The sequence below is a fragment of the Arvicola amphibius genome, chromosome 5 (assembly GCF_903992535.2).
Source record: "Arvicola amphibius chromosome 5, mArvAmp1.2, whole genome shotgun sequence".
Classification (NCBI taxonomy): domain Eukaryota; kingdom Metazoa; phylum Chordata; class Mammalia; order Rodentia; family Cricetidae; genus Arvicola; species Arvicola amphibius.
The window spans coordinates 50,094,633-50,120,376 of NC_052051.1; the positions used below are offsets into that span (position 1 = coordinate 50,094,633).

At 43.7% G+C, this 25,744-nt stretch overlaps 1 protein-coding gene across 8 annotated transcripts in view; it reads left to right on the forward strand.

The window, feature by feature from the left end:
- Nucleotides 1–588: 588 nt before the first annotated feature.
- The window catches only part of Cep152 (centrosomal protein 152), an 82,352-nt gene continuing 57,196 nt past the window's right edge, over nucleotides 589–25,744 (forward strand). For 5 of the 8 annotated variants that reach the window (XM_038330615.1, XM_038330616.1, XM_038330607.1 and 2 more), the window contains exons 1-12: nucleotides 589–829; nucleotides 4,641–4,734; nucleotides 5,499–5,602; nucleotides 5,812–5,884; nucleotides 5,991–6,230; nucleotides 7,323–7,488; nucleotides 11,184–11,327; nucleotides 11,972–12,111; nucleotides 14,058–14,258; nucleotides 19,217–19,364; nucleotides 22,264–22,355; nucleotides 23,144–23,307. In XM_038330615.1, the coding sequence (XP_038186543.1) occupies nucleotides 4,648–4,734; nucleotides 5,499–5,602; nucleotides 5,812–5,884; nucleotides 5,991–6,230; nucleotides 7,323–7,488; nucleotides 11,184–11,327; nucleotides 11,972–12,111; nucleotides 14,058–14,258; nucleotides 19,217–19,364; nucleotides 22,264–22,355; nucleotides 23,144–23,307 (1,559 nt within the window). In that variant the 5' untranslated portion in view covers nucleotides 589–829; nucleotides 4,641–4,647. Of the gene's footprint in view, nucleotides 830–4,640; nucleotides 4,735–5,498; nucleotides 5,603–5,811; nucleotides 5,885–5,990; nucleotides 6,231–7,322; nucleotides 7,489–11,183; nucleotides 11,328–11,971; nucleotides 12,112–14,057; nucleotides 14,259–19,216; nucleotides 19,365–22,263; nucleotides 22,356–23,143; nucleotides 23,308–25,744 lie in introns of those variants that run through there. The other 3 variants (XM_038330610.1, XM_038330609.1, XM_038330614.1) reach the window with 3 other exon arrangements.

The window sequence follows — 25,744 nt, forward strand, 5'->3', positions numbered from 1 at the left end:
GATGCAAGGTTTAAAAGGATGTGGTAATCTACACTACCAAGTTCTTGGTATTCATTGGGACCCTTCTTAGCAAAGAAGTCAGAGACCTTAATTGCAACAGAACTCAGGGGCTACAACCTGTGTCCATGGTAGGTCCAGCCACCCTCCTTAATAAGCAAATCAAGGGAGACAAACGTGAAAAGCAAAAATGATATTTATTCAATGTGGTTATGACTTCCAAGTTCAATGCTATAATGGGATTTAACGATAAGGTAACATCCTAGGGAATTCAAGTACATAGTGAAGAAGCACCAGGGAGCAGGTATAACCTTACGGTTCGCCGTATCTAGGCAACCGTAAGCCCGCCCTCTCAGAGGGCTTTTGTGATTGGCCTACGACTTCTCCAATGGGACTCCGGGAAGTTTCCCGCCGCTACTGGCGCTCTCTTCGAACAGCCGCACTCTGGCAACTGCGGGCGACCTCTCAACCGACCATGTGGGAGGCGGGTCTTCCGCTCTGTCGCTCCGCCCAGTCGGCCGGCCCACCAAACGGCGGCGGCGATTGGAGGAGGTGGCTGCTCATCGAGTGGCGGGGTTCGCGGGCTAGGTTGTACCGGGAGAGTGCTCTCAGGCTGGAAGTAGGGGTAGTGGCTTGCTGCGGGTTGCTGGAGGGCGCTTCGGTGACTGCAGTCTCACGGCCGGGCGGACTGCCGCAGCATCAGGAGCCGCCTTTGAGTCTTCTGCACCGGGGCGACTGTGCACGCTGGCTCCCTGCCCGGCCTTCGGCCCCAGCACTGCACCCGCAGACCCGTGCGCCCCCCGGGTTCCTGGGCGCCGGGCCCAGCTCTTTGGTAAGGGTGCTGCGAGAATGAGTACACTGTGTGGAGGGAGCTTCCTGTATTTTAGGGTTGCTGTACTCTACCCACCCTGGTTTGTTCAAGCTGTTACCGGTCCACGAGTCGCCAGAGGGTGTCATTTCTGTCTATGGCTGTTTGCCTACTCCACCACAGAGTTGCTTCTCCGTGCCCCAATTTGTATCCGAACAACACTTGAAAGTGTCTGAAACAACCTGTTGCGTTTTGGCTGTTTCCATTCTGTAAGAGAAGCTAGCGTGTAAGCTAGCGAGCGGGTGCAGTTTCCTAACGCCCAGGGCGTTATGAATTTTGGTCTGACTTAAGCTGAATCTCACCTTGTAGCTTCATAATACGCGACTGTTTTTTATGTAAAGGCTGAAGTTTGAAGCAAAAACTAATAAGACGAGCGCTCTGGAAGGGCGCGGAATGAACTTTTGACGGAGCAGGCATCTAGAGGAGGGCGGGGTCCTCATCTCGGAGCTGTCTGCTTTCCCACAGGCAGTTACAGCCACTCCTTTCTCACACCCACGCTGGTTTTACCCTGTTTCATTAGTAAAGAAATGGAAGCAGTTTAAGATTGCACAGCTGCCGGAGTCCAGGGTTTTGTTTTGTTTTTTTTTTTTTTTTTTTTTTTTTTTTTTTTTTTTTTTTTTGTTTTTGGAGACAGGGTTTCTCTGTGGCTTTGGAGCCTGTCCTGGAACTAGCTCTGTAGACCAGGCTGGTCTCGAACTCACGGAGATCCGCCTGCCTCTGCCTCCCGAGTGCTGGGATTAAAGGCGTGCGCCACCATCGCCCGGCTTGGAGTCCAGGTTTTTGAATGAGGACCTTCAGTGCTAATTGCTTACAACCATATTGCATCCTTTAAGGTCTATCGAAAGGTCCTTTCTCCTGCTGCTGGAGAGACGGTTCAGTGGTTAAGAGCTTGTCAGTGCTCTTGTCAGAGGATGTGTGTTCATTTCTTAGCACCTGCATTGCATTGGTCACAGCCATCTGTGACTCCAACTCCACTAAGGCCTGTGACCCAGTGGCTATATTCATTCATAATTTAAAATATTTTTGAAAAAAAATTCATTAAAGTTTGGTCACAAAAGCAAGATCCTGGAAATATTTATATTTGTGTGTGGGGTTGTGTGTGTCGGGGGTTGATGATGACCAGAAATCTACCAGGGACAACAGAAAATGACCAGGGACAATTCTGACAGGAAAATGAGTGCTGGGTCAGAGGTCTGTCCAGTGTGGGTCTGGACATGCTTTTTATATTCTTATAACTGGGGTTAGAAAAAGTTTCCTGGCTAGAATGAAAATGTTAACTAAGTAGCTGTATTTTAAAAAAGCACACAATCCGTGTAATCTATGATTTCTTTTTTTAAAGTGCTCAGTTCTATGGTCAAATATGGGAGTAAATCATTGTTTGTACTAGTTCATGATTTTGCCATATTCACCCAGGGCACATGTTCATTTTGTATTGATGCTTTTCAACATGATTATCTGGTCATATTTCACCAGCAGTTTATTAAGCTGTGAAAAATATGGTCAATGTTGTGTGACTGTTTTCAAAGCCGTAGTTGAAGGGGGCACTTTATTACTTACATTAAACTTCCTTTCTGAATTCTTCATGGACTTAACCTCTGTTTTTGTATGTTGCTATGTGTATGAGATGTGTGTGTGTGTGTGTGTTTATGTGTATATCAATCTGTGTATTTATATGTGTAAATATGGTTATGCTGGTACCATGCCATATGTGTAGAGGTCAGAGGACAGCCCCTGGTGTCAGTCCTTGGTTGCCGCCTTGTTTGAGACAGTCTCTGTCGCTGTTCCAGTGTGTAGGGCATGCTAGCTGGTCCATGACCGTCTGGACAGTCTCTGAAGCTGGAATTACAGATACCTGTGCTGTGTCTGGCTGTAATGTGGGTTCTGAGGATTCGAACTTGGTGTTCAAACTCAAATGCCAAGAATTTTGATGCACTGAGCCATTTCCCAAGCTTGAGCTCAGACTTGTTAAAGGAGCATTTATATTTCTTTCTAAAGTGAATTCTTATGTTATTTTCCCATCTTATCATCTCATTTTCTTGGAAAAATGCTTTTTGATACTTTCCTTTTGATTAGGTGTTTTGTAAGTAGTTTTACAATTTTTGTAATTTTATCCCTTGACTTTGTTTTTGTTTGTTTTTGAGATAGGGTTTCCTTGTTTAGCCGCCCCCCACCTCCTGAAACTTGCTCAGACTGATTCTGAACTCAGAGAGAGAGATCTGCCTACTTCTGTCTCCTAAGTGCTGGGATTAAAGGCGTGTAGCACCACCACCTGGCACTCTTGACTTTGTTAATATATTGTGTGATACATACTATTTGGCTTACGACTGATGTTTTTTGTGTTATACAGTTTTTTAAAAATGTATTTTAATTTTATGCGCATGGGTCTTTTGCCTGCAAGGTTTTCTTGGCATCACTTGCATGCTCAGGGTCTGCGGAGGACAAATGGGCCTCCTGTCTCCTGGAACTGAAGATACAGATATCATGTAGACACTGGGAATGGATCCTGGGTCCTCTGCTGAAGGAACAAGTGCAGTTGACCACTGAGCCGACTCTCCAGGCCCAGCTTTGCCCCACATCTTTAGGGTGATAGATTGAAGGATATCTATTGTTTCCATCGTCTGAGACTCTGTCTAGGCATGATGTCTGCTTGGAGCAATGACCTGAACCCAGAGATGTAAGAGCAGTGTCTTCCCCTCACCACATCAGCTGGCTTAGTTTACCATGTTCTGATCTCTATATTATGATGTATACAAGAGAATTCCAGCAGGGCCTGGGGGAGAGACAAGGCTTTCATCCCCCAGTGATGTCTGGTTAAAAGCCCAAATTTTGGGTTCACATTTTAACAGCTATAAAATAGTCTGTATTTTAAAAGTAGTGTTGTGTCATAATTGAATTGATCTCTTTTTCTTAGTGTGCAAATGGGACTACATCATACAATCCAGGGTGTCTTAGATAGGATAAAGGGGGTTAACAGTTACGAAGTTTGTGATATAGTTCACAACTGTTACCAAAAGGGAGTTATTCTTTATGGCAAAATGCACTTGAGTTGCTGGGTCCGAATGCTACTTATGTGACTCAGTTTAATGACTTTTTACAGTCTGGAAGTTGTCGTGAATGATTTGTGGCTCAGACCACACACGAAAGTGCACGTCCCTGGTGTGAGGAGCCTAGATTGAAGACAGTCTTAGCCACGCCTTTGGTAGCACATACTTACCTTTTTTTTTCTTTTGTTCAGAATTATTCAATAATTTAGAATTTGGGGACTTGAGGTCCCTGTGTATAATCAGAAGCCTGTCTAGCGTCAGCAGTTGCTTCCCTGGAGCCTCCTGCTAGCACAGCCCACAGTCTGTCCTTGTAGTATTTTGCTAGACCGTGATTGCTGAAGAGGGAGTCCTGGAACCCTAAGCTTTTTGGTGTGTAAACAGTTTCTGGGTAACAATCACTAGCTCAGCACTGAGGAGTTTCTTTTTTGGAAAACATGAAGTTTGTATTTGTGGAATTCAGAGCATAGAGCAGAGTCTCCAGGACCTTTACTGTGTGTGTTCAGTGCATAGACTTGAGGCTTCAGTTGAGCTGATTCTTAGGATTTCTATGTTTGGACTTTATAGTTTGTCAGCTTTCTGAGTTTTTGTTTGTAGACATCTTACTGATGTAAGTACCTTCTAGCCACTTGGGAAGCCTGGTCACTGTTTTTATGATTCTTTGCCTTTTTTCTTTGCTATGAATTGTTGTCATATGACTGTTTTGGGAGTGACAGTTCTCCCTCCATCCCCAGGAGGACCATGTCGTTGGAGTTTGGCAGTGTAGCACTGCAGACACAAAACGAAGATGAAGAATTTGACAAAGAAGACTATGAAAGGGAAAAAGAGGTGAGTTCCTTGGAAAGAAAGCCCTGAACCCAGTGTTTAACAACCGATCATGATTATGTCATCTTGTGTTGTTTTGAAGGGATTTATAATTCATTAAATTTCAACAAAGCAAAACTTATAGCCTGATTAATACTGGACTTTTAAATGACAGGAGTGGGGACTGGAAAGATGGCTCTGTTGTCTGGGTCATCCATCTTTCCCTCCCGTGATGTGATTCCTGTCAGTCTTCAGTTGCATATTGGTATTGAAATTAGCCTTGTTTTGTTAGCTTTAGTGTATGCCTTTGCATCTGTTAGGAGCAGAGATCCGCTCCCTAGAGAGTCGCTAGCCCATTAGCGGAGCTTAAGGGCTCCTGGGCCATTGCTGTTGCTGCTGTTCCCACCACCTGGGCAGAACTCATCTGGCCACTCAGATTTCCTGGGGGACGTCTCATTGTCACCTCCTTGATTCTGGGAGGTGGGTTCCTGAAAGGCAGGTGTGCTCCGTGGAACCCGACACCGCGAGTGGGTACAGTGATTTAGGGTTTGCTCTGCATCCGTCTGCTGTGATGTGTGTTTATAAACCCGACACCCTTGTAGGAAAAGTCGTTAGTCTTGCTGCCATGCTTTCCCCTCTCCTCAACATGATTCTTGTGCAGTTTAAGAAACTCATTAAACGGAGGAGTAGGAAGTCTCTGTGTACAGTCATGCATCGGCTGCAGGGCTGCTGTGGGTAGTGTCTGGTGTGTCCGGCAGCATGGGTCTGATGTGACTCTCATGACTCAGTTGCAGCAGCTCCTCACAGACCTCCCTCATGACATGCTGGATGATGACCTCTCCTCTCCTGAGCGCCACGATTCTGACTGCAGCGTGGATGGCAGAGCCGGAGAGTAAGGGCCTGGAATCACCTCCTCTTGTTTATTCACTCCATAAACCTTCCTTTGATTCTCTGCTGATGATAATGTAAACTTTAGACTGGTTTGTGAAGCTTTTGGGTTAAGGTTGGAGGAACAATAAATACTAGAATTTTGGGTTTCTTTGTGTTATTTCTGGCCAAATATGGTAGAGTATAGATCTAAAGTTTGATTTTTTTTTCAAGACTGCGTCTTTCTGAGGAACTGGAGAGGAAGTGGATTGAGCGTGACATACTGCCCAAATCTCACATTGTGAACGTAAGTGCCGTTGTGAGCACAGTGTGGCTGCGGGTTGGGTAGGTCTTAGAGCTTTTTACTCTTGTTGACTAATAGGACTGTACTGGGCTTATATTTTGGAGAACAGTGTGGCAATGGCTGGGAAGAAAATCGAAGTAAAACTGAAGACCAGCATCTTGGGTACCATTCCGGAGAAGCCGGAGACGAGGGCGGAAGTGGCTATAGCCCTCCAAGTAAACGGGAGCCAGCAGATTTGTATCACCTTCCCGAAGACTTCAGGCCATACACCGGTGGTCAGAAGCAGGAATTCCACAAACAGGCAGCCGGTGTTGTTACATTTTCAGATCCTCAAAGAGACAAGTTTCAGGTGTTGTGAGAATTTGACTTTGAAGAATTAGTGTGTATACGTGTACTTGGGTGGTGGTTGTGTGTTTAAGGAAGTGTTTGGATGCATGGCAAAGTGATTTACAACAGTTTTTCTGAATCTGCTCACTCGGGTTCCTGCTAAGTTAGTTTTTTGTTTATAATTGAATGTGATTGCAAATGCCAAGCCTGATGTTCAAAATAGAAGCTTTTGGGAAGTAGTCATTTAGACGGTAAAGATGTAGCTCCTCATTTACTGCATCTGTCTTCTGTTAGGCTGCTGCCTTCAGAAGCACGCTTTTCTTAAAGTAGCGATTTCCTGTAGATCATGGCATTTAATTTCCTTGGCTTCGTTTTCAGTTTCATACTGAATTTAAATCTAATGCTTGCAATCCAGGTCCTGTTTGTGTGGTGTCACAGCTGTAGACGGGGTGACTGTTAAGGGAACACACTGTGCACTGACTGTGGCATCAGGAGATAGTGTATCTTAGAATTTCACAATGACAAGAAGTGGCTCATTTTCCCAATTGCTATTCTGTATCATTCAATGATACAATTCAATTTTTGGGGGGGGGGTCCATTAAAAGGTAGGTATTTTCTCCTATTCTCTGGAAAATGTTATTCTTTGAAAAATAATTAACAGTTTACTGTATGTGAGATGGTATCACATGTTCTCATTTATTGAACATGTGTATATTTTATGTTCCCAAGATGGTGACATTATTGTAATCATTTGTGGTACAAATCTCATTGCAATTCTTAAGTTTTATTTTTGAAATTGACTCCGTTGTATACTCAAGAGAACTAGGAAGTAGTTTATACTGTTCAATAACAGTGGTTTCTATTTTTGAGCAAAAATGTCTATGAATGTTTGGTCATGGGCTGGGGATGTTGTAGGTCAGTTGGTAGAATGTTTGCCCAGCATGCATGGGGTTCTGGATTTGATCTCCAGTATTGCATAAGCCAGGCCTGGTGGTGCACATCTGTATTCCAGCACTTGGACGGGTGTTGGGGGGGGGGGGGGGTTGCCTAGTAAAGGACTTTTGGAAGAAAAACCAAGTCTTAATTGTTAATTTTATTTGCCATCTTTTAATAGCAATTTGGTTCCTCTCAAGGAGCCAGCTGTCAAGCTTTGGAGCCATATAAAGTGATATATAAACCGTACCAGTCTTCTGGCCAGAGCACCAGCTCACCAGCCCAGGAGATGACAGCAAATGACATGTTTGATGGCCTGCAGCAACAATTCTTAGGAGCCAATGAAAGTAGGTATTCTGTTTATATGTATTTATTTATTTGACCGTTACTGTTTTTTTTTTTTTTTTTTTTTTTTTTTTTTTTTTTTTTTTTTTGAGCTAGGGCCTTGCTGTGTTGCCCAAGCTGGTCTCACACTCTTGGCAATCCTCCTGCTTAGAGCCATATTACTACACCCAGCTGTATTAACATAATTGGGGAATTTTGAACACTTATTGAATGTTTATATATACATTATAGAATTAATATTTTTAAATAACAATAATAAAATTGATGACATTTCAAAGAGCCCTTATTTCCTTATAATAAAGGTATATACTGAGGTATTTATGAGCAAACTAATAAGCACTTTAATGTTTGTTTCAAAATATGTAGTTTACTAAACTAGGAAGTGGTGGTTCACCTATAATCCTAGCTCTTAGGAGGAACGACTGGAGGATCTGGCACCAGTTGAGACCAGCCTAAGTGCATAGAGCATTCAAGACAGACTGAGTGCACAGTGAGGGTGTTCTAGGCCAGCCTGTGTGCACAGTGAGGGTATTCTAGGCCAGCCTGTGTGCACAGTGAGGGCATTCAAGGTCAGCCTGTATACACAGTGAGAGTGTTCAAGGTCAGCCAACATTGCCTGGTAAGACCTTGTACCCTGTCTCAAACATGCCAGGGGCTGTGGTTGTAGCTCAATGAGAGGGGGCATGTCTGTTTTTTGGAAGGCCCTTGTTTTCATTCCCAGCGCCTCTCAAGAGAAAATGTTTGTAGGGAAGATAAAATAAACCTGCTATGAGTCGTAGCTACTTCTTTGGAATCCATTGTGCTATGCCCTCTAATGTAGCATTATTTGAAATTGAAATGTCAGAGGAAAGTTTTAGCACTGAATATTTCGGTCACCCTGAACTTAAGAGTTTCTCATCTTTGGAACACAAATACACTATCTCACCAGTCTTGGGTTTCTCACTTGTAGACATGTGTTTAATGAATCAGTTGTGAATATATTTTTATGTGATGTTTGGACAAATCTGCTATTATATTCAGAATTGTTGGTCTCAGGTTCACTTAGATATGATTTGCCCCCATCTCAGTCACTGTTCTATTGCTATGAAGAGACACCATGACCAAGGCAGCTCTTGTAAAAAAAGAGCATTTAATCGGGGACTGGCTTACAGTCTCAGAGGCTTAGTCCATTATCACCATGGCAGGGAGCATGGCAGCATGCAGGCTGGCACTGGAGCAGTAGCTGAGAGCTACATCATCCATATTTAGGCAAAGAGAAAGGGGGCACAGACAGACAGACTGACTGACTTTGAGCTTCACATGGGCTTTTGAAACCTCCAAGCCCACACTTCCTCCAACAAGGCCACTCCTCCTAATCCTTTGAATTCTTTCAAAGAGTGCCACTCCCTGGTGACTAAGGATTCAAGTGTAGGAGTCTGTGGGGCTGTTCTTATGCAAACTACTACATTCCTTAGCCTTTCCCCCCCCCCATGTAGAATGTATATAAATATGATCATATGGAAAACATTTAAAGCCACTAGTGGATTTTGAGATGAAATGCTTGTTTAAAAAGAAAATTAAGAACCCAAAAAAGCTATACAATGACTAACCTTAGGGTTTTCCTAGATGGAAGCTTTTATCATTATGGTCCTGGAGAATTAAATTATTTTGAATTATTATACATATTGAAGAGCCAGTATGATTCTAGAATGATTGGAGTTGTCCTATATACTATAGGCTAGAGCAGAGAGAAAACTGGCCTTCTGTGTTTGGATACAAAGTGTTGTTTTAGGCTTGGTAGGGATGATAGAATATCTATAAGGAGTCCCAGAGCTCATTGTCTTGAAGGTCTCAGCAGCAAGCGTGGGCGTGGCTTCTCTCTGTTTAACAAGCCTATGGCTGAGGTGGTTGGGATGGAGTGGCAGTTGTCACGCTGCACCTGCTCCTTCAAGGTCTCTGGTAGTGACATGCTTTGTGTCTTTCATTATTGTTCTTAAAAATCTGCATATTGTTAAGTTAATTTATTTCTAAGGTGATCTTACATTTCCTTAAAGTTGACATTTAGAAGTTAACTGAATTACTTGATGGTAGTGCCAAATTTCCCAGTGATAGCAATTAGAGAAGGAGTTCAGTCGAGGCCACACAACCTCAGGAAGAAAAACCTGCAGGTTCTCCTTCGTATGGGAACCTAGCCAATAATATAGACCTACATGTAAGCAAATGCAAATGTGGGTGCTGGAAAGCACAGAGACAAAGGTGGGCGGTGGTGGCGCACGGGAGCAGAGGCAGGTGGATTTCCATGAGTTCAAGGCCAGCCTGGTCTCCAGAGTGAGTTCAGGGACAGCCAGGAAAAAACAAAACCAAACACCATGAAGACAAGAGAACAAGAAAGGCTATTGTTGGGGAAGAGGAAGGTCTGGATATGGCAGGGAGTTCGGGAAGGGCATAAACTACTTGCTTTTCCAGCCTCACTCTGTCGTGGAGTTTTTGGCTTTGGTGGTGACTAGATCCATACAATACATTTGATAGTGCATTGTAAAATCCAACATGAAGTTCCGCAGCTCCTGTTTTGGAAGGCTACTCTGTTTAGAAGTTCATTGAAGTATAAAGACTTTTGGTGTGTAATCTTTTTATTTGCAAATTATTTTTTATAATAAAGTTGAAAATTAATTAAGAAAACAGTGAATTTGGAGGGATGGAGCTTTGAGACAGTTTATTTCTGCCCCTCCAGCTGTAAGACCTGCGAGATGCTTTCAATAGTCAGATTTTTTTCCTTTTCTTTTTTTAAGACAGGGTCTCAGTATAAAGCCCTGGTTGAAACTCAATATTTAGACCAATATGGCCTTGAACTCACAGATACCTGCCCGCCTTTGCCTGAATGGTAGGATTAAAGACATGTACCACCAGGCCTGGCCTTATGTTTTTTATTGTGGTTATTGTTGTTTTAATTTAGAAAAGAGTATAAATTATTTTGTTGATAATATTTATCAATATTAAATTTTATAAATATTAATTTTTTTAAATGTGTATTTATTGATCATAAGCTTCCAGAAGCATTAGTTTAGTGGGAAATGAAGAATATCATTATGGAAATGAAGTGTTATTCTTATACCTGTTATTTTTTCTTTTTCCAGCAATCTAAATATTCTCTATAGTGACTTTGTTTCTGATGAAGACATCAGAGCTCATTCCTCTTGTTATCAGTTAATGAATATAGTAGCTGTTATGTGCCAGGATAAACATACAACAGTGTGTTTACCCTTCGGCTAAAGGATGCCTTGACAATATGTTTAGCAGTGTTCTTTTCAGATGGTGTCATAGCAGTCTCTGTGTTTGTGTCTGACGAGAGCACGTTTCTTCATTGCAGCTGTGTGTTAGTTGTCCACACGGGTAGTGAGTCCATGTTTAACCTGAACCCAGAGGCCTTCTCCTTCCTGGCGGTGACCCATAGTAAAGCGTGTAGTTGTCCTGCAGTAGAGTCCACTCGTGTCAATGAGACCAAAGCCAAACAAGATGCATATCCTCACTCCCCAGTGCTCTCCGATACATTCTGTAGCATCTGTCTTCATGTTCAGAAGGACGATAGTCGGCATCCACTGAATTGCTTTCATGATAGTTCACCAAGTTGTTTAAGAAGCTTGAAATACACTACCCTTGCTAATCACAGACTTATATTTTAGTATGTTTTTTATCTAATAAATTGTCTCTAATTCCAAAGCAGACTCTGCAGAAAATATACATATTATTCAACTCCAGGTTCTTAACAAAGCGAAGGAGAGACAGCTGGACAGCTTAGTTGAAAAGCTGAACGACAGTGAACGCCAGATTCGGTATCTGAACCACCAGCTTCTCATAATCCAAGGTGAGGCAGCTGCTGGCTCGGAGCTCCTTGGAGCTTTTTCTGATGCAAAAGAGCAGGGCTGCTGGCTTCTGATAAATTCATCTTACTCTGTTCTAACTCCTTGTGCTTTTCATTTCCAATGCCCTCATTTGACCCGGGCAGAGGGTGCACATGAGTTGTAGGAGATCCCAGGCCCAGGCTGCACTTCTGTGAGTAGTGTGTGCAGGCTCACTGTGTAGTCCCCTGACTACTGGAATCAGTACTGTGTAGTCTCTGAGTACCGGGATCAGTACTGCTCACTGTGTAGTCCCTTAGTACTGGGATCAGTACTGTGTAGTCCCTGAGTACTGAGGTCATGGGTGTGTACAACTTTAGGTACCATCTTGATTGGCATGAGCTTGTATCCTGTAACCTCTTGTGAACAGATGCTAGAAGTCTTGGGAATCTTTTTGCCATGAAGGGATTAAAGGCAGTGTAGCTGTTTCTGTGAATTATTTTTGGCGTAAATTTTTTTTAATAAATTTTTTTTGTTTTTTTTTTTTTTAAAGCAACTAAAACTCAATCTTCTGAGTTGATTTTCATTCAGGTATAGATCTCATAGAGGTTGTGACAATTATGGTCCCACAGTAGTGACAGTATATATGTAAATATCTTTCATGCTCCAGATGAGAAGGATGGCTTGACTCTCAGCCTTCGGGAATCCCAGAAACTCTTTCAGAATGGAAAGGAAAGGGAGATCCAGCTTGAAGCACAGATAAAAGCACTAGAGACCCAGATTCAAGCATTCAAAGTCAGTGAAGAAAAGGTAAGATTATAGCTTTATTCAATGCAACTGTAGTTTGGAGACTGGAGTGGTGACTCAGCAGTTAGGGCTCTGGCTGCTCTTTAGAGGATCAGGGTGCAGTTCCCAGCACCCACATGGCAGCTTGCAGCAATCTGTCTTCAGACCCAGGGATCCAACTTCCTCTTCTGACCTCCATAGGCACCAGGCACATGTGGCTCACAGACGTACATGTGGGCAAAACACTCAGAGATTAAATAAATAAAATTAAAAGAACAAACCCTTTTTAGTTTATATAAGACTACATTCAGAAGAACTTTGCACCATAGATGTCCTGCCAGCTACCTGAGGTCACCTGTGGGTCCAGGAGGTGATGGCAGTTCTCCTCGGTGGATGCCAGCATTTCCGTCCTTTCTGGGTTTTATGTTCTTACTGCAAAAGCTTTACCCTTTTTGCAGATGCTCCTATGGCCACCCAGGTAATTCCAGATATAGTTCCAATTTTGTTAGTCTCTTACCACGTACAGGCTTCGCACAAGCTACTTCACCTGTGTGACAAGGTGACCTTCTGTGCGTGGGTCATCTCTTCCCTCCTCAGGCTTGTTTTTGTGCACACTGCCTCTTCTCGGGAATGCCTAGTCCATGGCTGTTGGCATCTGACTAACAGCTTCTGCGTACACCCTTTACTCCTGCGCTTCTTTCTTCAGGGTCATTACTCTGGTATAAAAGACGGAGGATACCTTGAAGGCATCATTGGACTAGCCTCATGCTTGTAGCTCTGCCATTTAGGCCAGTATTTGGCTTACAGCTGGTGGTCATTGTATGCTGAGTGAGCTGTTTAACTTGTAGAAATTTTTTCTTCTTACATATTTTTCTGTTCCTTTTTGAATGCTGTCATGATGGTAGCTTTATGGTATATTTTAAAATTGGCAAACAAGGGTTGTCCCTATTCAGACAATTTTGAAAATTTCCCTCATGATTTTGTAAATCAATGCTTAATATTTTTTTGTTTTGATTTTAAAAGGTTTATTTATTTTTTATATATACAGTGTTCTGTCTGCATGCATGCCTGCAGGCCAGAAGAAGGCACAAGATCTCATTTATAAATGATTGCTGAGCCACCATGTGATTGCTGGGAATCATGACCTCTGGAAGAGCAGTCAGTGCTCCCAACCTCTGAACCATCTCTCCAGCTCCCCAGTGTTTAATGTTTTATCAAACAAAGCTCTAATTGGAATTCTGATTGGAAAGGCGCTGGACGTTACCGTCTTATGCATGTGTCATGCAGGCCTTAGAAGGCCAAGAACTTGCCAAGGTGATACAGGCAGCTGTTGACTTGTAATGATCTTAAGCCAAACAGTTCCTTCAGAGTCTCCTTATTTCAAGGTTATTTGGTTAGTAACTTTAATTCCATCCACAACTTTAATTCTTTCTTGCTGTAAAGCCTTCATCATCACAGACTTAGGGCATTGGGAAACCATCGTGGGTTGTTATTTACCCACAGTATCAGCTCTGCCTTCGGAACTTTTTATGCTGGTATGTGGTGGCATGTGCTTGTAGTCCTAGCTGCTCAGGGGGCTGAGGCACGATGATCACTTGAGCCTGGGCAGAGAGTGGAATCCTGTCTCAAAAAGGAAAACCAAAACCCTTTTTACTTAATAAGTAACCATTTGCAGTCTGTGGAGGGGCAGCACATTTTTCTGTGACCCTACAATGGGTAGTGTCTATCCCCCCCCCCCCCTGCCTTTGCTTATAGAGCCATGCAAGCGGTGCTAGGACTGATCCTGTGATCCTGCAGCAGGGCCACTGTGCTCTCTGGACTCCTCATTTACCTCTGCACTTAAGTGTGTAGTCCATTTGTCAGTGAGGAATTGTTCCTAGCAACCATGGGCTTGTGAGTAGCATCTGGGACAGTCTTACAGAGTGGAGTTAAGATCCTATCAACATGGGTACCCTGTGTGTGTTTGCTAGTTGACCAAGAAGGCCAGAACAACTGAAATCACCCTGGAAAACCTGAAACAGCAGCTGGTGGAGCTCCATCATTCTGAGTCTCTTCAGCGAGCCAAAGAACAGCACGAGAACGTCGTCACGGGCCTCACACAGAAGTATGAGGAGCAGGTGCTGTCCTTACAGAAGAGTTTGGATGCCACCCGGACAGCACTTCAGGAGCAGGTCAGGTGACTGCTGGTGAACAACTGTCCATCCAGTAAAGCTGGCCATTTTTGTAACTGATACTTTGTGGTCCCCCAGTTAGAAATTTTGCTGCTAGTGATAGGTATAAAATTGTAGCTGAATCCTCCCCCTCCACACACACAAATCTTTTTTATTTTTAAATTATGAATATGTCTGAAACCCTCATTTTGGGTACTGTTCTTGTAGGATCGATTGGTACCTTCTCAGACCTCACAGTGTTAGTCAAACTTTATTTTTGATAATATTTGTACATATTCACATTGTCATAGATGAATGTCAACTGAAAGGAATGGTGTGTGGCCACTGGCCAGAACCTGAGGTTGACCCGAGAGTCTTTTGTAGATCTCTGAACATTCACCGCTACATAAAGAGTGTAGAGAAATGATTCTTTTGAGAATAGAAGTTGGATATCTGGAATCCAGCATTCTGATGACTGACAGTATTGTATAAAAAGTCTTTGAACCGAGTGTATTATGTCTTTATATGTCCTGGCTAGTTTTTATGTCAACTTGACGTAGCTAGAATTATCTGAGAGGAGGCAACTACAGTTGAGAAAATGCTTCTATGGGGTCAGGCTGTAGGCAGGCTTATAGGACATTTTTTAAATTATTGATTGATGGGTGAGGGCTCATTCCATTGTGGATGGGGCCAGCCCTGGGCTGGTGGTCCTGGGTTCTATAAAGCAGGCTGAGCAAGCCATGAGGAACAAGCCCTGGGAGCAAGCAGCACCCCTCCATGGCCTCTGCATCAGCTGCTGCCTCCAGGTTCCTGCTCTATTTGAGCTCCTGTCCTGACTTCCTTTGATGATGAAGAGTGCTGTGGAGGTGTCAGCCAATGACCCCTGTCCTCCCCAGGTGGCTTTGGTCATGGTGTTTCATCCCAGCTGTAGGAATCCTGACTAAGAGATTAATAACATTAAGTAAATTTCATGTTTAACCTTGAGTCTCATTCCAACATACATTGAAATGTTTCCCATGCGGGACACTCAGTCTGTGTAATGTATAAAATAGGGAAGGAAGTCTGACCCAGATAAACTGCTTGTGAGTCTAAACTTGAGCATATTTCACAGTCGACTTTCATGTTTGTGTCTAAGGAGTAAGTATTGGAAGCTCAGTGTGTGCCAAGTGAACCAAGTTTCGGGATGAATTTTTCCTAATGTAATCTAAGAACTAATTTAACCCAAGAGAAAAGGAGAAGAAACTAAGGTGAGGGTATGACAAGCCTCCCACACCCAAAGTTCACTCTAATTTGTGTTGTTATCTCCGACTTCCATGGCCGACTCTGCCTTTTCCCTTGTTTGGTAGACCTAGTATGGCAGAGTAATTGTTTGTGTAAAATCTTATTCCATTATTATTTCTATTTTATATTATACATTTTATTTTTTTATGACTCAGTCTCATGTAGCCCAAGCTGTCCTCAAACTTGCTAAGTAGCTAAGGGTGACTTTGAACTTCGGGTCCTCCTGCCTTGGCTTTCTGAGTTCTGCAGTTATGAGCATGAACTACACGCTCTGTTTGTGAGATGCTGGGGTTATGAGCATGTACCACCACGCTCTGTTTGTGAGATGCTGGGTTATGAGCATGAACTACCACACTCTGTGAGATGCTGGGTTATGGGCCTGCACCACCATGTTCATGTTTCTGAGATGCTGGATTATGCTCTGGGTTTGATGCTTGTTAGGCCAGAATTCTTCCAATGCAAACCCAGTTCTTTTTATTTTTTTGTGTGTATTTATGTGTCATTGTTTTCTTCCTTTTACATTGAAAATATTGTGAATTTGGCCATAATGAACGGTTTGTAGGGATGGGAAAGATAAAGGCTATGCCCAACCCTGGAAGACGATAAGGAAGTTAGAAACTTAACTAGAACTTGGGGTACAGTCTTTTTGTTATTTTACCTTTTTTTTTTTTTTTTGCCAATTCTCTAAGGAATTTTTAAATAAACTTTACAAAAAAATTCACACACCCAAAGTCGCTCCATCTCAGTGACCTTCTGTATAGTTAGAAGGCAGTTCTTACTTTACTTTAAAATGTTATTTATTGATGTCACCTTTGATGAACACAGTGGTGACACAGCCATCGGTGGTCCTTGGCAGATCTAGGAAAATGGAGTTTGTCAGTTTCTGTGGGTGTTTGGCGAGCATTGCTCTGCTGAATTCACACTATCTCGCTGGGATGGATGGGAGGAATCCCTAGTGTGTTTGGAAAACTTTCTTGTAGGAATGGTTGGTACAAATGTTGGCAGATCCCAAAATGGCTCTCAAGACAACCTCCCTGGTACAACCAGTTCCTTCCAGTCTGTGGTTATTACAGGACAGCTGATGAGCCAAACCCTTTTATCTGTCCCCATGCCTGCCACCGTCACTTCAGAAGGGGAGCCTTAGCTTAGAAGATAGAACAGAATCTTGGTTCTGTGCTGAGTGGGCTTCAGATTCCAAACCATGAGCTGTATTTACTGTGACTTATCCCGCCATCCTGGAAGTGTTTTTGTGGTACTGCCTTTGTAAACTTGTTATCAGTTGGCTCAGCAGGATTTGCTATAAAGAGTCAATTGCTTGTACCCGATCTGTATTATTTTCTAATCCCCTTGGCTTTCCTAATTGGAGGAGTGCTGCAAAAGCCGAGTTCACACCAAAAGTGAGAGAAAGATAATGTCCCATGATTCCACCTCCTGCTGCTGTGATTAGTGCCTTCATTCTCAACATGCTCGCAGAGTGCTGCTGATGTGTGGAATCCTTTATATAAACTTAAGATGCTCAGGTTGTTGACACCCACGAAGTAACTTGCTGGTATGCTGAGAGTACATGGGCTCTGTAGGTCTCACTGGGAGCAAGTGGCATCTCGACCACGCTGAGTGTTCCCACTGTAAACACAGAGAGCTGTTACGGCTATCTAGTGTTAGAGTTATCTAGTGAGTGTTCCCACTGTAAACATAGAGAGCTGTTACAGCTATCTAGCTCTCTATTGATTTCTTCAGGGTTCTGTAGTTTCGCCCAACTAGATCTTATACGTGTCTTACATTTCTACTAAAGACCCTCGGTTCTGGAGTGGTATTGTAAATGGCATGGCTTTTTTAAAATTCCAAATTCTACTTGCTCATTGTGGTGTACAGGAAAGTGATTTTTCCCCCATTAGCTGCAGTTTGAGTGGGTTTCCCCTTCCAATTTTCTGTGCAGCAGATTATGTCATCCGTAGACAGAGTTTTACTCTCTTGTTTGTAGTTTGTATTCCTTTTATTCCATTTTATCACCATCGTTCATTGGCGAGAACTTCCAATGTATGCTCAGAGATGAGAAGGGACTCCCTTCCCCGGTCCTTGTCTTTGTGGGAAAGCTTCCAGGTTCCTAGTATATATACTAGATTTAGATTTCTCTTTTTAAAGAAAAGTTGAGAAAGTTCTTAAGACTTTTCTTTTAAATCACGAATGGGTGTTAGTTGTGCTTTGAAGGAGAATTCAGCACAGAGACCAACTAATTGCATGTACTGGGTGGAGCAGCATTCTGACACAGCTTTTTGAATGTCTGTGTACCTAGTGCAGTTTGAGAAATACATGGCTATAGCATGGTACTAACTTAGTGCTTTCATTAAACATCAGATTTTCAATGTAGAGAAGACTGTATATGCAACATTGTAACAATTCAAGCCTATTGTGACCTCTAAATATGATTGTGAGTATCTTGCCTCCCTTTCACGACAAGTTTTGTACTGCATCCTGTTAACTCATCGTGCATCAGCCAGGTTATGCTGGCTCATTAGCGCTGAGCTTCCCAAGCTGGTCTGGGAACCAGCAGCCGCATGCCAAGAATTTCACAGCACTAAATAAACACGGACCGCTGTCCAGAAGCTTCATTTTGCTAAAAATCTGGTAGAAAGAATTTAAAGCAAACACAGCTGCATTATGACATAGAATAGAAAATTCACAGGAATTTTACAGCAAAACGAGAGCCTTCAGCGCCCCTTTCCTTTGCACAGGGACACTCCTGTATGATTTGCATTTTGGGCATCCCTGAAATTGTGTTGAGAGCGATATTGAGGTTTAGGTTGTACTTGGGTACCTGGCACCAAAGGCCTTACTGGCCTTAGTGGAGCTCTTGCTAGTGGTTTTCTTAGGGCTTCTCAGGAAGTTTAAGACCATTGCCACACTGATTTGCCTGCCTCTTCCATGCACTGATTGACATTCAGCCTGAGCAGCTTTTAGGTGAGAAGCAATGGTCGTTACAGTGATGGTTTCTTCTGCCTGGGCTCCACACGCCCGTGCTTCCTTATTTCCAATAGGTTTTCTTTTTGGAGAAATGTTTGCACAGTATCTCTCTCTCTCTCCTTTTCCGATAGTGTCTATTTCTTATATGTCCTCATACAGTCACACTCAACAATTATGTCTTTCTTGTCATTATTTTTAAGTATTCATTATAATGCTTGTTATGCCTAACATATTCCAGAGATGCCTTGGGAGACAAGGGAAATAAGATGTGTAAAAGGTAGAAAGAGGGATATAAGAGAAACAGATCAAATTTAAAAGAAACTCAGAGGAGGGAAAGATTATTTTTGGCTGCCCTGAACAGAATGAGCCTTTGGCTGTTCAGAATAGAGTTTCCATGTGTTCATCTGTTTCCTTGTCTGAGGATACGGATTCCATGACTCAAAGTTGTTTCCCTACATTTATATGTATATGTTAACACAGCATAAAATGCACAGGACTGTAATATGTTTCCTTTGGCATGAGTAAAATCTGATTTTAGAATAACAGGAGCTTGCGGGTGTCCTTTGTTAGCTGGGCCTTTCCCCAGGTCACATGTTCTCTTGTTCTCCCCCCCCCCCCCCCAGTACAGGTTACCCCTGGACAAGAGATTATCGTACCAGATGATGATTTTAAATTTGACACTTTGTTTGATTTCTATTAAAACTGATTGTGAAAATGACTTGCTGACTTTGGTTTAGGAAAGCGTTTGCGTTCGTTTAAAGGATCACGTGCAGCAACTGGAGAGGAATCAAGAAGCTGTCAAATTAGAAAAGACTGAGCTCATTAACAGGCTGACGAGAAGTCTAGAGGACAGTCAGAAGCAGTGCGCCCACCTGCTGCAGTCAGGTGCGTGTCCGTGGGTCCCCAGAGGCTGCTGCAATGTGTACAGGGAAGATGAACTTTCTCGTTCCGACTGCCAGCTCACCAATGGTGACATGGAGATTTCTTATTAATTTAAAAGCTCGGCTTTAGCTTAGGCTTGTTCCTAACTAGTTCTTGTAACTTAACCTGTATTCTTTAACCTATGTTCTTACGTGGCTCGGTTACCTTTAGTCTACACTGCTCATCCTGCTTCCACATCTGGCTGGCCACTCAGCCTTTCTTCCTCTATGAAATCCCTCTGTCCTCAGAAGTCCTCCTTACCCTTCCTGCCTAGCTATGGCCGTTCAGCTCTGTATGAAACCAGTCCCAGCGACACATCTCACAGTGTCGTTGCACAGCGGCGCAGCACGCAGCCGGATCCTAAACTGCAGCTTTCCCCTCCTCACTGTCCTGGCATGGGTGTGTGGGGGAGGTGCAGGCCGTGCTGGGGGTCCGGCAGAGGACAGCCTCACAGTCTGGGGCTCAAGCGCAGGCTGTCCTGCCACCACTGCACGCCGCGAATTGCACTGCTAGAGCACCGGGCCATCTCAGCAGCCTGAATCCCCGCACTGTTAAAAAGCCAGACGAGACAGAAAAGTCCACCAGTGACCAGTTTCTTCTAGTTTATAAAGGTGTGGTTCATGTCTGTTGTACAATCTGGAAAATACAAACAAGTGTCCGTTCCAAATAAAAGCCACCAGCACTCCTCCTCTGAGAAACCTGCGCTGTGGTGCCTGGCACTGCTTCCAGTGGAGGAGAGGGGCGCACATGCCAGGAGGGCACTCTGCTCCAAAGACGAAGTTCAGTCCTTAGCCACCTTTGACTATAAGGCCTCACTGTATTTGCCTCCTCTCGACCCTCTAAAAATTTTGATTAAATAGTTGTCATTTTGTTTATCTCCAGTTCTTTATCTCCTGAGCCGAGAGTTACATTTTTGTCACTGTTAAGATTTCTAGTGTGGCCTCTGTTGTATTTGAAACATGCTTCCTATGCTTTTCATGGTAGTGGTACTTTTAATTATTTTTTTTTTTTGGTTTTTTTTTTTTTTTTTTTTTTTTTTTTGGTTTTTCGAGACAGGGTTTCTCTGCAGCTTTTTTAGAGCTTGTCCTGGAACTAGCTCTTGTAGACCAGGCTGGCCTCGAACTCACAGAGATTCGCCTGCCTCTGCCTCCCGAGTGCTGGGATTAAAGGCGTGTGCCACCACCGCCCGGCTTTAATTATTATTTTTATAAGATGATGTTAAAGGCAATAAAATGTCAGTGTTGAGACACAGACTGTTGAGCAGACAAAATCATCCTAATTTCTGGTTAACAAAATAGTAATTTTTTTTTTGTCAACTAACATACATTTTGGCGTATGAACCAGTTAGATGATTGGTGTGCGAGTGTAGTATAGTTGCACGGTGAAGGTACTGAAGTTAAAGGCTGCCTATGGATGTTTGTGCCCTTGCTGAGGGGCCAGATTGGACCCTGTCCTGTTTAGGCTCTCCAACCCTGCTTAGCTACAGATCCATTTTCCCCCTTGCCATGACTTGGTGAGTCTTTCCCTTGACTATTAAAGGCTTTGACAGTAGGATTTTCTAAAGCAGCCTCGTAGACTGTATTTCCCTCGGCTATTTCTGAGAGGGCTGTTTTCATTCAAAGAAACCTTCAAATGACCCTCTGAACTTGACTTCTAGTACATTTAAATATTCGTTCCTTGGGATTGGAGAGAGGGCTCAGAGGTGGAGAGCACTTCCTACTCTTGCAGAGGACTAGAGTTCAGGTCCCAGCACCCAGGGGCTCACATCTACCTGTAACTCCAGCTCCAGGGAACCTGACACCCCTTCTGGCCTTTGTGGATGCATGTACGTACACACACACACACACACACACACACACACACACATCTTTAAAGTAGTAGTTTGCTGAAATTCAGAAATACAGCTGTAGTGTGCTGCTTTTACGTATGTAGATGGGGATGTTGGAAATAAAAGCATTTAAAAAGATAGCAAGATACAGTTTAATTGGAGGGCAGAAATGGTAGGGTAGATCTTTCTTGACTTGTGTGAGCTAGAACCTTGTGTCCCCACTAGATGACTCCCGGGCTGCTGTGGTCTGTAGATGTGGCAGTGGCTGATCGGGCCTACAGGATCCAGCGCTCCAGTTCCCAGGCCTTGAGCTCCTTGAGAACTAAATCTCAGAAACACGTGGGCCAGACTTAGGTCTTTGAGGTCTCCTGTGGCAGTCTGTCTGCATGGCTGTAAACCAGAGCAGGAGAGCAGACTCCACCTCCAGCCTCAGTGGCCCCTGGTTCTGCAGATCTGGTACTTTGTCTCCTTTCAGTCCCATGTAGTTGTCAGTTGTTTTCCCCTCGTACTCTTTTGGCTGCTATTCTTTATTTGGGGGTCACACTACCCAGCTCCCAAATAAAAGCACATGGAGGCTAATCTTACTGATGAATGCCCAACCTCAGCTTGGATCGTTTCTAGCCAGCTTTTCTTAAATTACCCTGTCTACCTTTTGCCTCTGGGCTTTTACCTTCCTCCATTCTATACCTTTCTTTACTTCTTCCTCCATGACTGACTGTGTAGCTGGGTGACTGGGCCCCGATGTCCTACTCTCCTTCTCTTGCCTCCATCTTTTCTTCCCACATTTCTCCTCCTCTTTATTCTCTCTGCCTGCCAGCTCCTCCTATCCTTTCTCCTGCCTTGCTGTTAGCTTTTTATTAGCCCAATCGTATGTTTTAGGTAGGCACGGTAACGTAGCTTCACAGAGTTACAAATGTAACATAAAAGAATGCAACACGTCTTTGCATCATTAAATAAATGTTCCATAACATAAATAAATGTAATACATCTTAAATTAATATTCCATATCACATATCCCATGACTCTGTCTTGCAGGCTCCATGCAGGAGGTGGCTCAGCTACAGCTACAGTTGCAGCAAGCACAGAAGGCCCACATCCTAAGTGAGAGCATGAACAAGGCTTTGCAAGTGAGTGCTGTCTCCTAAAAGAGACTTGGGCAATGCTATAGCACCTCTTTTGTACATAGGTTTCTCTGTGTAGTAAGGGTGGCTGGACCTTCAGACCAGGAAAGGTTTTCAGGATCTCACCCATACCACACCGCTGTTAGTTGGACCAGGGTGTTCCAGTCCAGTTCTCACCAACTGCAGAGCCAGACCTCTGCTTCCTCCTGCCAGTCTGTCCACTGTCTCCTGCCTCTGCAGACGTATCCTAGGGACCAGGGCATCTATGGTCTGTAGGTGTTTCCCAGGGACTAGGGATTCTACAGGTGTGGGGAATATTTAGTTGGGATGTGATTTTGCTCACATCCTCCACCATCTTAATTTCCCTGACAGTAAGGAGGATGCTGGAGAGGACCTTCAGCTCTGCCTGCTGGTGATGCAGGCCGAGCATGGCACACTGCTGCAGGCCGAGCATGGCACACTGCTGCAGGCCGAGCGCAGCATGCCCCTGACTGAGCTGTCTGCTTTGTCCTCTGGGTATAGTGAGGCCAGGACACTAGAGGTATCCCAGCTAAGGGGTTTTGTAAATATAAGGGTTGTGGAAAGATCTGCCTGCCTTTGCTTCCTCATTCATTTGGCTTATTTGAAAATATGGCAAGAACTGGCCTTCCTGGACTTATTTAGAATGAGTGTTAAGAATATATTTGAGACTTTTCTGCATTCTGCCGATCATTAGAGTTCAGTCTGAAACATGGGATGACTGACTTTGTTATCCAGGAATATAATGGAAGTTCTTTCTGATGACTTTGCTGCAGGAGGAATTAACAGCGCTTAGAGATGAGATTTCTCTGTATGAGTCTGCTGCCGGCCTCGGAGTGCTTCCAGGTGACTCAGAAGGAGACCTGAGTGTAGAGCTCACTGAGTCATGTGTGGACTTGGGCATTACAAAAGTCAATCAGAAGCCGTCCAAAGCTAACAGGTACCGCATGGATAGTTTACTATAGAAGACTCTCTTCATAAAGCTGGTGATGGAGGCATGGGACATGGGTGGCACCATGCATAAGATGAGATCTGACTCTGGGACAGTGTGTTTTAGAAACTCTTAATGAAACATAAATGACAGAAAATCCAAATGGACAGAAATCTGAAGTATTAATATGTGTCTAGTCCTCATCATATAGATAGACACCAGTTATAGACGATAAGGAGGGGATTATGTAGTTAAAATAAACAGATTATGGAGCTAGCGAGATGGCTCAGTGGGTAACAGAGCATGCTCTGCAGGCATAAGGACCTGAGTTCAAATCCCCAGCACCCAGCACTGTGGGAGGTTGAGACAGGAGGATAACTAAGAGTTGCTGGCCTCCCAGCCTAGCTTCAGATTCAGTAAGAAACCTTGTTTCAAGGGAATAAAGGAGAGAGTGGTAAAGCAGAAGTGTGGGAGCACATGCCCGTGTGCATACATGAGCACAGACCACACACATGCTCACAAATACACAGGGAGGTGGATGCCTGTTGTTTCTAATGTTAGCTTTGTGTGTGAAAAGCAGTTGTCTTGATTAATCAGTCATCTGTGAGAAAATAAGCGGAGCAATGACATTACACTTTTTTTGAAACCTTACTGAGATCTTAAAATAACTTTTTTATACATTTATTTCTGTTATGTATGTTTTGCCTGCATGTATGCATGGGCATATGCTGGTGTCTGTAGAAGTTAGAAGGGGGTCAGATCCCTTGGAACTGGAGTTATGGATGGTTGTAAGCTACCACGTGGAACTGGGAACCGAACCTGGGCAGGGCTCTTAACCACTGAACTGTTTCTCCAGTCTGGAGATCTCACTTTTAAAATGGGTTCTTACCGGGTGGTGGTGGCGCACGCCTTTAATCCCAGCTCTTGGGAGGCAGAGGCAGGTGGATCTCTATGAGTTCAAGGCCAGACTGGTCTACAAAGTGAGTTCCAGGATAACCACGGATGGCGGTTACGCAGAGAAGCCCTATCTCGAGAAACTAAAAAACAAAACAAAACCAAAAAAATGGGTTCTTTTATGCTACTGTTATTGTAGATATTTTATTAGTAGTCATGTGGGCGAGGATGATGGGGAAGGAGTAGAGAGAGTTGTAGGGTTAGTTATAGGGCTTTCAGCAGATACACTTGGTGACCTTTGCATCCTTGCTATATGGAAGGTACTTTGTGAGGTCCTGAAGTAAGCTACAAAAAGTCCGTTAGAAACTGTCTTTTCCCTGCGTTCACAGTTTGTCAGGCCAGATAAAGGAGATATAGCCAATAAGCAACCAAGTGCTGTTTGGTCAGTGCTGGACTCGACTGGTCTGAGTTGGAGATGAGAGATGGAGTACTGTTGGGAGATTGGGTTAGGCTAAAGCAGGTGCTGCTTTTGCTGAGGAATGGAGCCTGGGACCTCGCTCATTCTCAGAAAGTGCTGTGTCACTAACTTGTGCTTCTGCCTCTGGAAGGAAGTGTTAAGGGACAGCATTTGGCCTTCACCAGCACTGGCTGGCTTCTCACTGTCGTTACTGAGTTGTTTAGTGCAGATTGTGTCTCAAGTATTAAGCAATTGAGTACAAAGCTAAGTCTCCTGACAGGTTCACCCGTAGTGGCCTTGGGAAGCTTGCATTTTAACACTGCCATTGCCGTGTAGAGCGATAAGATGGATTTCATGGGTCTGAGTCTAAAGTATTAAGGTGATCCTGCATAAGAAATGCTGTTGTTCAGCTTAGTAAGGCTCCGTTTACCTGAATGTCTTGTCTCCTGGAGCTATCACCTCTACAGATGACAGCCTAGAGGAAAGCCAAGAAGAAAATAGTGGAGCTAGACTGAGGTTTTTGGTGGGAGTCATCCTTGGGCTCTTGTCTAGGGCCATGGGACCCATGTTTCTTTCCATCCCATTAATTACCTGGTTTGCCAATGGAGGTCAGTGTGGCTCAGATGAAGTTGGGGGACTGCCATCCGCTCAGCTTCGGAAGAGGGGTGTGGAAAGCCGAGCAGTGGCATAATGGCTCTCAGTATGAGTACTGCGACCCAATCACGTGACGTTGACCAGAGGCTTCCACTGTGGTTGGCAAACACAAAAGGAGTATATTATTAGTTTTATCCCTAAGTACTTACAAATTTGAAGCTATATGTAGTCGTCTTGAAAACATACTTTGCTGTGAATGCCTCCTTTCTTGTCAGTGCCAAATGATTTCTCAGGAACTAGGGAAAGAGCGTAGGCGTCAGATCCAGAATGGTCTGGACCACAGCTTTGCCTTTTATTGCTAGGTAAATGGCCTTACGCCAACTTTTTAACTCTCTGGCCTTTTTTTTGTTGTTGTTTTTTGTTTGTTTGTTTTTGTTTTTGCTTTTGCTTTTTATCAAGCTTGCCCTCTCTTGGAACTTAAAGTGAGAATTAAAACAGACA